The sequence below is a fragment of the Nematolebias whitei genome, chromosome 21, assembly GCF_014905685.2.
Source record: "Nematolebias whitei isolate Nwh7 chromosome 21, NemWhi1, whole genome shotgun sequence".
In the NCBI taxonomy this organism is placed as follows: Eukaryota; Metazoa; Chordata; class Actinopteri; order Cyprinodontiformes; family Rivulidae; genus Nematolebias; species Nematolebias whitei.
Window position 1 is genome coordinate 19,057,906 of NC_056518.1, and position 10,630 is coordinate 19,068,535.

Below are 10,630 nucleotides of genomic sequence, written 5' to 3' on the forward strand. Positions count from 1 at the left end.
TTAATATATGTATATATATATATATATATATACATATATTAAGGTGTGTGTGTGTGTTTATGTGTGCACAAACACACCTGTTCTCTTCAGGTATGTGGACTGCCAACATCTGCAGGGGCTCCACACACTGAACAACCCATCCGTGCCTCTCACTCACTCTGGTTGTGTCCACTTTGAGGAAGGTGTTGGGCATGCGGCTCCACAGCACAGCATTAATTGTCTGGACATCCAGCCGGGGCGGACACTGGGGCACCGGGTTCTTGTGTTCGCTCTTAAAGATGGCTGACGACAGAGGCATGGCGCTCTGTAAAGGACAAACAAACACATGGAGAGTTTACTGATCTCTTTGACAGCGTTTCCAGTTTGCTATAGGAAGGTAGAGACATTTAAACCTGATAAACATCATTTAGGGGGGTTTATTACTGAACATAGCAACAGGTAAGTCAAGAAAACAAGAAATACATTAAAAAAAGGAGTAAAGTGAATATTTTAAAGGACTTTTTCTGTAGTTCGGATATTAAAGACATGAAACTGTACAGCCATGATTTGGTAAATAAAACATAAGGAACTCTACCTTAATTTTAGTCAGTTCGAACTGAAACAGGTTAGGGCTGGTGGGTCGCACAAACACAGCAGGAAACAGTTTTGTGTTTGGTTCCACCTACAGCCGAGAAACAAATCAACTTTAATTTAAGGTTAAAAACATTAAACAGGAATCAAAAAGTAGAGTATGAGGAGCAAGAATCCATGACTTGCAGGAAGAAGCTTAATGATGCGTCATGAAAACCTTTCTACTTAGTAAGCATGTGTGTATGTGGAGGGCGTGTGTGTGCGTGTGTGTGTATTTGATCATTTGAGCGCCGGCTGGCAGGATGAGTCAGTACCCCATGAATCCTCACAGATTTCTAGAGCAGGAAAATGTAAGAAGATTATAAAACTCAAAAGGTTCTCCAAAAATTTTGCTCTCAAAGCACATCTTAAAGCATATTCCAAGTCAGAAATTCAACAATATGAAGGTTATTGCTCTGTCAGGAAAATACGCAAAGCTTTAAAAGTCGCAAATTTAACAGAAAATGGACTGAGCTGGGAGGAGAGTCGAAAAGGTAGCAACTTTGAAACGACTGACGATAAATAAATGAGCAGATGGTAAGACGGCAGCGACTGTGTATCAGCATTTCCATAGTTTGTATCAAACATAATTCTGGATATCGATGCTAAAATGTCTTGCCATCTCTTGATAGAAATGCCAGGTCACAGCTTGTTGAGAACACGCCTAAGTAGACAAATGGATGTCATTTCCACACTGCTAATTTAGCATTGGATAAATAAACAATACCAATTGATTAATGGTAGTTTTCTCAAAGAATTGGACATGATCATACATGCATGCTTATAAATAATAAATAAATAAAACTAGCATAACTCAACACACTTTTTAACAAGTTTATACCATTTGGATGCTATTGTTTAATAGTGTTCCTACGCAAGTTTGTCTCAACAAAGCCTTGTCTACCTAATTGTATCCCATAAGCTGCTTGTGTTCCTCTTCAGAGGCTAATTAGCTCAGATAGGTGCAGTGTTAACAATATGGACATGTTTCCCCCGTGTGGCATGTAGCACAAGTATTGTTGTCATTATGTTTGTCCATGAGATAACATAATCATGTTTACTTGAGGTCAGCACCTGGTAGGATGTAGATATCTCCTTGCCGTTGGCGGTGAATGTCACCAAACCAGTGGCGAGGTCTATCAGACAGCCAATCTCCAGATCAACGTTGTTGCCACCGGAGGCGTGGCCTGCCCCGATCACATCACCACCCCATACCATGTAGCAGTTACTCCTCTTCACACTGTCCGTTATCGTCGAATAAATAAATAAATGGACAATTTCAGCACTCAGAACATCAAAGACTTTGTACCTGTATAGATGCTGGAGCCTCACCTCTCATGGACTCGTCCACGCTCGTCACCCAGGGTTACGGTCACAGTTCGATTTTTGCAGAGGTTGTAGTTGTTGTTATAGTAATGGTAGTCGGGGGTGACCCATCCAACCCACACACAGGTAGGGTCCTGGCCTGCGAAGATTCTCACTGAGTGGTGGTACTGCAACAAAACAAAAACGAGTTAGCAGAAAACATAAAGGTTGCAACTCTATGGTAGCGTCAAAAAGAAGGTTTGAAAGTACCGATGTGAAGCTGCTGTAATCCACTCGTCTACTTTCCTCAAAGTGTCTCACAGATCTCAGTGGATATCTGGGAGAGATTCAACTCAACATGTTAAACAGCCTTTATGTCGTGACTTGACATGATATTGTTTCTTTCAGTGAGGCATATATTTTTGAGAAGGTCAGCACCTGTGTTTAACCTTGAGTATTTCCTCATCGTGCACACCATTCATATCAACTGCAGGACTGGACTTGAAGGAAGAGTGAAACTCTACAGGCATGCTGAGACGGCAAAACACCATGTCGGCGTTAGTGTTCTGGGTGCCGAATGTCTTGTGAGTGACTTTAAGACAAGGGGGGCTGTCGATGGTGCCATCAATCCTGGTTACCTGCAAACATAGATAAAATGTTTGAATCTATGGGTGTTGCCTTTATGAACTGTAAATGTTGCTTACATAGACTTTGATCTTACTGCAATGTGGTTGTGGTTTTTTGGCACGTTGACAAAAGTAGGCAAACGTTTGCTGAACCACATCGTGATCTCACGGTTCATGTTGACAGCAAAGGGTTCAAATCCCTCCTGCAGGCCACATGTTGTGTAGTACTTGAAGGTGCTAGCATCTTTCCCCAGATTCATGCGACCAACCTGCGCCAGACCAAGGCTACAGACTGGAATAAACCCTAACCAACAGCCGAAGGAAGGAAGGAGAAGAGAGAGGAGAATAAAGAAGCAGTGGAATGGCACAATAAAAGCTTTAAGAACACAGAGCAGGAGAAGAAGGAAAATCAATCCTGCATTTGCAGAGAGGCTATTCTCGACTGTCACATTAAATAAGGCTGATTTTGTTACAGCTAGCCACTTATTTTTAACTTATAGCCTGAGCATGATCATTCTAAATTAAAGACCCCTGCTCTGCATGTGAAGGCTTTATTAAAAATGAGCAGAGAGATGCTTATGCCTAACAATTCTCCCTCGCACCACCTTATTAGTCTGACATTTCTGAACCTCAAGCTAGAATAGGTCAGTCAAGTCCTGCCCACATTTATTTGTGTTCTTTAATCCTCACCATCTTCAGCTTCAAAGTCAGTGAAGCAGAGTTCAGACCCTTTGGTGGTAATTAGAATCTCTCCATTTAGAGTGAAGATTATGGACTTGTCCTCCATGTTGATCATGCAGCCGACTACATCCCCAGCGTGCCAGCAGCGCCCGAACAACCGGCTCCCCATGTTCAGACAGTGGCCCTATGTGCAACAAATGTATACAGAGTGAGAATAAGGTGCAACATGAAAACTACATTAACACTAAGTTGGTTTTCCTGACAGCTTACTCTGTATCCATCGAAGACAAAAGCAAGCTCATCTGTACCAAGCTCAACATCAGGTTTACATCCAGGTCTGGCCCAGCCGACTCGCATGTCTCCGCCGGTAACAGCTTCAAATTCAAAGTACCACTTTCCAGTTTTCACAGCATACGTCCTTTCAACTCTGAAGAAGCGGATCTTATCAATGCTGAGACGCTCAGCCGTTTGCACTGCAAAGTCAAAAGAGACAGATGCAGTTCAGGACAGGAGATGGTATTCCCCACTTGGGAAAAATACATTAATGGAGATAGTGATTCCAAAAAGCCCAGAGGGTACAATTAAACGCAACTCTTTCCCACCCTCTTTCACTTTTCCAAAAATGGATAGAGGGTGGGAGGCAAAATCACATATCTGGACTGAAAAATTAAATCAAGGCATAACCCAATCAGTTTTTTATGCACTATATACTGTAATTTGAACTTCAGTTAGGCCTGTCACGATAAAACAATAAATCAATTAATCACATTATAAATGAAAATTATCGACCTCATTTTCATTTATCAGCTTTATCATTTTTTGTGTCTCTCTCTTTCTACTGAAAACAATGGATGACAAAGAACTCAACTCGGTGCTCTTCAATGACCCTTCCCTTTCTCTTTTCTCTTTAAAATCCATTTTAACCATTCAAAATCGTGTTTTGAGAAGCTAAGCTAGGAGTTAAGCTAACAGGCCGACCTCAGGAAAAAACCTCTGTCTTGTCGAAGCTCCAAAATTCACAGTTGAAACCCGTGCCTTTGTGTAAAAAGTTGTTTTTTCGCTGCAAAAAGAATCTGAGAACTTGTTTATTGATTTGTTATTAAAAGCTTTGTATGAAAAATGCTATGCTAAAGAGCTCAAACCACACCGAGCATCCGCTATTTTGAGAACCAAAGAGAGACAGCCCATGTCACGTCAAGGGGCCTCCCTCCCATTTTTCTTAGGGACACGCTGCTCGCTCCCTCACTATCCATCCTTCGGTTCAGTCTTATACTGCGATCCGGTTGTTGAAAAAAGGTACTACACACAAAACAAATTAACAAACATTTCTTCTTAAGTTTGACAATAATTATTAATTATTGGCAAATTTCAAACAATATTATCGTTTATCACAATAATGTCTGAGACAATTAATCGCCCAGCAAAATTTGTTATTGTGACAGGCCTGATTGCATACGTAAAACTCACCACCTTCCTGGTCCAAGGGCTCAATGTTGTATCCATATCCAATCATGGTGCGGATAGCCTCGCGCAGGCTGTCCCTGTTCGACTTCTTGGTCCGCTCATCCAGCAGCACATATGGAACCAGACGAGGGTTACGCTTGCTCTTCAGATCCTGTGCAGAGAAAAGTTTGTTGGAGGAAGTTCTTTGTGCCCAATTGATCTGAACTCTGCTCCAAACATCTGTTTGTCTCAGTAATGTGCTGAATCAAGAAAATCAGCTCAGTCATGAAACCTGTTTGTTACTACTGTGATGTCAGTTAAACTAATTCAGAAGTTTATTAACTTTTATTTAACCAGGCAAATCCCATTGAGATCACAGATCTCTTTTGCAAGGGAGGCCTGAAAGCAGCCTAACATGCATGTTTTTGGTCTGAGGGAGGAAACCGGAGTACCCGGAGAAAACCCATGCAAGCACGAGAAGAACATGCAACCTCCACCCAGAAAGACCCCAGGTTAGAGCTGTCATTTCTAACCTGGCCCGAATTCGGGCCGGGCCATGATAATGTGCTTAATGTGTTGGCCGGTTTGGTGTCGGGCTTTTTATTGTATCAGGGATGCGCGTGACTGACGATCCAGTGTATGCAAACATTGCTTGCCATATTACACCTGATAATGTGCTTAATGTGTTGGCCGGTTTGGTGTTGGGCTTTTTATTGTATCAGGGATGCGCGTGACTGATGATCCAGTGTATGCAAACATTGCTTGCCATATTACACCTGCTGCACATGGCCATTTGACCGAGCGCTGACTGGCCGGTTGAAAGAGGTAAAAAGTTCAATTAAGCTTCAGATGGACTACTACCAGGAAGCAATCCATAAGTCCAAATGGATGTTCATTCAGCCGCTGCACTCACCAGATGCGCATGGCCGACGACCCGAACAGTTGAGATTACAAAATATCCAACATGTCAGAGCAGGATGCAGGCAGAAGCAGGGGAAGTATTTAATGCGCTTTGATGGCTTCTCAGCTCCAATCTTCTGCCCCTTCAGCCGCGCGCATCTGCCAACCGTTAATAATAGTCTATGGTATAAGCAGTCAAAACTTAATAAAAAATGTTGGGGGGGTGGGGGTACAGACCTGTAATTAACTGTTACTTCGTCTGATCGGGTGGGGTACAGAGATGATGGCTGCGGCCTGGGGCCGGGTCAGATTATTTGGATCCGAGTGCAACTCTACCCCAGGTCCAACCGGGAATTGAACCCAGGACCTTCTTGTTGTGAGGCAACAGTGCTAAAATTATCAGTTTAATGATCATGTATTGGTACTGGGATATTGCTGTTTATCACTTCATCTATTTTACTGTGTCGCTTCCGGGGCCATGACACAAATATTTGTGTTATATCAGTATTCCTGAGGCATATCTGTACTTTAAGTCTCATTTCAACAATTTTGTGTGGGATCAATAAAGTTCTTATCTTATCTTGTGTTTGTACTGTAGGTTGCAGAACTGACTTTTCATTGTTCTCGCATTACTAAACAAGTACAAGTTCTGATCTTAAAAGGATTAGTAGCATCAATAAAAAGTTCATATTTTTTTCATCTGATACACTGTAAAAAATATTTAATGGTTTAATTAGTGTTTTACATAGAATCTTTCATCTCAGCTTAAACAGAGTGTTGCCTGCATTTGATGAACTGCACATCATTTATGCTGTTTAGGCTTTTCCACCCTCTTCAACAAGAACAGATTAAATGACTAGCAAACTTTTGTATAACATAATTTGTTCGAAAATAATTTAAAAATATCATACACCATAAACTTAAAGCTTTTTCAATACCATTTTGCATTTAGGAACACATGTTTTGGTAATAATCTAAAGAAAAAAACAATACATTTTAAGTCCAAACTCATGGCAAGTGTAAAAATACCCCGTTTAATAACATTAACTTACATCTGCAGATGTGTGTGTGTGTGGGGGGGGGGGGGTCTTATCTTTTTCCGGATATTGTAAGATGTATGTTCTGTACAGAGTGTTCTGCCCTTTACTACAGCATATCTTAGTGTGTTTTGAATTATGTCCCAGCAAGGAAATGTCAGCCTGTCGAGCTGGTACTCTGTCTGATAAGATACATAAATTCTGTGGTTGCAACATTAATGAGCAAGATAACTAGAGATGGCCAGAAACAGAAAATACATAATTGTTTGTAATTAAAACTGACTGTCCGCTTTGGCACCAACGTTAATTAAAGTACAAATATTGGAACAAACCTGCTGAATGCCGTAGGTCCATCCCTGTTTGATGCGGTCCTTGGCCCACACATTGTGTGCATTTTCTGCCAGTTTGTCCACCAGCAGCTCCTGGCCTGGAGTCAATTTGATGTCAGACAGGTCCAGAGGGGATGGTTTATAACCATTGGACATCATATAACTACAAGAAAAAAAGATTTTAAAAAGTATTCCAGCTTCAGATATGAATGCAGGGTAATAAACTGAGTAAATCCATGAGGGAGGGTTTACATTTACAGCCTGGAAGAAAATTCTCTAACAATACAGACCTCATGAACATCACTATATGCTTTTTTCCCTCATGCTGCTGTAAAGGCTTTGAAAATTTAAGGTTGCTCATGGTTTGATTTATAGCGTCATTTTATTTCCCTGTTGACAGTACAGGCTTTATATGTTTTATACTGTATGTAAAGATATCAGAGTAATGTTTAATTAATCATTTTTAGCTGTACGTATACAACACATCCAGTTATAAAAAGCAATAAACCTTTTGTTTGATTCACAAACTGTGCCAAACTTACTTTTTGGGTAATTTTATTTTTTTGAGGGAGTCCTCTGCATTTGGATTCACCTGAACGATACGACAGCTGAGTGCCAGCAGAGTCCTGCGGAATAAACACACACACAGACACACCAGATGTATTGAGAAGGGCCAGAAGTGTTCAAAGAAAGCAGAGAAGCAGGGATGTCTTGAGGAGATGAGGGACAATGATGATTTTTTTTAACAAAACACAATTCCATCTGATCTTTCCAACAACTTTATGGAAATGTTCCAAGATATGCACAAAGAGGAGTTCTGATGAGACAAAAGTTTTAGCATCACTAGGATAAAAAAAGACCATACTATCAAAGGTGATACAGATTGTGCACAAACTGAAGACAAATCCTCTCACAAGCAACAATTAATTGTGCAAAAAAACATTTGTCTTTTAATCTGTAACTTATTTTCCTGCTTATTTATTATACTGATCCATTCACCTCTTCAGAAACTAAGCTTGCACAGTCTGATCAACTTACTTCAAAGTTTCTGTCGACATCTGCAGATTGTAGTTCTTTTCAGTTTCTGGCAGCTTTGAGAAATCCACCAGGCATGGATGCTGTCGCTTATTATCATCCCTTATCTGCAAGAAAACAATTATTTTAAAACATATAAAACATCTCATTTTTATTAAATACCGCACTTCATTTGCACAAAGTACGTGTTTAACATATGGACATTGTTAGTCGTTTAAAATATGCATATGAAAACCACAACCTTGTAAGTCGTTTTGAACTAACAAGGGGGCGGGCATGTGATTTACATGTATGTGCAACTGCTTGGAGTGAAAAGGTAGTTTTCTCTGGTGGACATGTTACAGAAAAGGAACAAGGGGCACATTTTCTTGGAGGGGCAAAGAAAGATGTGTGGCTTGAATACTAAGCACTTTAATGCATCTTTCCATGCTGCAATGTATGCCAAATATTCTCCTAGGCAATGTTGCTCATAGGAGATGGCATGACAGTGGAGAATGTTTACCAAGAAAACATGCACGTCTGGGAACGAATATGCAGCTGTCAAAAATACAAGAGCCCAGCTCAACATATCCAACAGTTTTCATTCAACAAGAAGAAACAACTAACTGGTGACCATTTAAAATAAAGCTAATCCTGATTTTGAGGGAAGCCAAACTTGTAAACAGTCAGTTTTGTCCATGAGTGAAACAATATTACTCTAACACACACTACAATGACTTTACCTACAAACAAATAGGAAAGAAGCATCTAAATGAGTGATATGACCACAAGAAACATAAAAAAGTGAGTTCTTTTTTCCACTTACCCTCTTTTAGGAGTGAACCGCAAATTATAAAAGAGAAAGCAATATGACATACAGGCTTCTGTGATGGGCAAATGCTACTTCTATTTTAATCTAATTCATTTCAAGCAGATTTTGTACTAGAAATGTATCAACAAGCATGACTAAATGTATGGAGCCATCTTTTTTTTAACTTATAAAAATGATGATTATGAGAGAAAATAAAACTGTTAACTTGTTTCTCACCTTGCCGTAAGTCCAGCCCAGCTCTATCTTATTCATGCCCCATAGTTCGTGGATGTTTTCAGCCAGTTTGTTCCGAATCTTCTCCAAATGAGGCGGCATGACAATCTGAAGCAGAAAGCGTGTTTATTGAGACGTCTTTTTTGTTGTTAATAGATATGTCACACTCAGGTTGTAGCTCACCTGGCTGGTTTCTACAGGGATGGGAATGAAAGAGGCCTGTGAAGTGAATTGGGGATTTCCCAACAGGTCTCGGACTCCTTCCACATCTCTTTTATACTCCTTCACCGGCTCCACCTTCATTTTTTCTTTAGGTAATAGAGCCTCGTAGCACGGCGCATAGTTTGATGGAGGCAGGAATTTAAAGTCACCGTGTCGGCCTCCTAACAGGAAGCGCACCCTGAAGGGAAAAATGTTAGTCATCCCTTTCATTCATTCAGATAATTCATAACAACAAATTAGAATAAGCAAGTTATTAGTGGGAAAATAAAGTAAATATCATCCGTTAGTGAAAACATAAGTATGCATACAGACAAAAGTTATTCTGTTTAATCTTCTTCAATCTGTTCTGTTCTCACAAGAGCAACTTGAGTGAACATAACAATATCTGGCTGTCAATGGGAAGCAGTTCTCCAAGGACTCCTCAAAATAACTTCTCAAGCTCATTCGAACCAGTTTTCAATTACTGAGGCATGAAGATGTGTGACCGTCATTTGTGGCATTTTTAAATCCGTGGAGAGTCACATGTTCACTGGGTCATTTTCAAACAGGAGCTTGTACGTGTTTTTTATTTTATTTTTAATCTTTTTGGTTCCACTTTACAATAAGGCTCCCCTTATAGATGGATAATAAATGGTTTATAGATATGTTATTAATTCCTCTATAAACACTTTATAAGTCATTAATAATTGTTTATTATGCATTAACTAAGGGTGACAGAGAGACAAAACTGAGCAGTTTCTTGCCAAATAGTGAGCCAAATCTGCCACCTATATATGTTGTTATATTAAACATTTCAGACTAAGCTACCACCTTGTAAGCACAATAAGCATTTGTAAAACTATTTTTTAGGATATAATATTAGTTGTAGACATTTATAATGCATTGATAAAGTACATTATATTCTAAAGAAATATGTAATAGTTCTTTAGTGGAATATCATTATATTTTTTTATTAACCTCAAATTACAATTCCATGAACCCAGATTTCTTTTTCAGGAGAAATCTGAAGGAAGCCTAAAAATGCATGTTTTGTACTATGGGAGGAAAAGTAAAAGGTAAATGGACAGTACTTATGTAGCACCTTTCCATCCAACCAGGATAATCAAAGCAATTTACAACCCAACCCATTCACGCACACAGTTATACAGCACTCACTCTACTACATTTCTCCAAGGCTAATCTGAATAAATCAATCCATAAAGGCTAATCAGCACTTTAGATTACATTCATACACCAATAGGACACACATTAGAGACAAAGAGGGGTTTCAATGTCTTGCACAGACATTGACATGTGACTGTATACTGGTGGAATCGAACCCCCAACTCTTTCATTGGAGGACGACTGCTCTAACCACTGAGTCACAGCTGCCAATAGGAAACTGGAATACCTGGAACCCCCCCCCCCCCCCCCCCCCCC

The 10,630-nt window shown here is 40.0% G+C and overlaps 1 protein-coding gene across 1 annotated transcript in view; it reads right to left on the bottom strand.

Annotated features, from left to right (window-relative positions):
• The window catches only part of LOC119427734 (ryanodine receptor 3), a 115,097-nt gene that overhangs the window by 48,320 nt on the left and 56,147 nt on the right, over positions 1–10,630 (bottom strand). Inside the window, exons 20-35 of the mRNA XM_037695373.1 lie at positions 9,173–9,389; positions 8,993–9,097; positions 8,771–8,773; positions 7,969–8,072; positions 7,473–7,556; positions 6,934–7,093; positions 4,689–4,836; positions 3,492–3,694; positions 3,231–3,405; positions 2,636–2,844; positions 2,353–2,552; positions 2,185–2,251; positions 1,942–2,102; positions 1,684–1,849; positions 575–661; positions 78–304 (exon numbers count right to left, since the gene is read on the bottom strand). Coding sequence (XP_037551301.1) covers positions 78–304; positions 575–661; positions 1,684–1,849; positions 1,942–2,102; positions 2,185–2,251; positions 2,353–2,552; positions 2,636–2,844; positions 3,231–3,405; positions 3,492–3,694; positions 4,689–4,836; positions 6,934–7,093; positions 7,473–7,556; positions 7,969–8,072; positions 8,771–8,773; positions 8,993–9,097; positions 9,173–9,389 — 2,316 coding nt within the window. The remainder of the gene's footprint in view (positions 1–77; positions 305–574; positions 662–1,683; positions 1,850–1,941; positions 2,103–2,184; positions 2,252–2,352; positions 2,553–2,635; positions 2,845–3,230; positions 3,406–3,491; positions 3,695–4,688; positions 4,837–6,933; positions 7,094–7,472; positions 7,557–7,968; positions 8,073–8,770; positions 8,774–8,992; positions 9,098–9,172; positions 9,390–10,630) is intronic.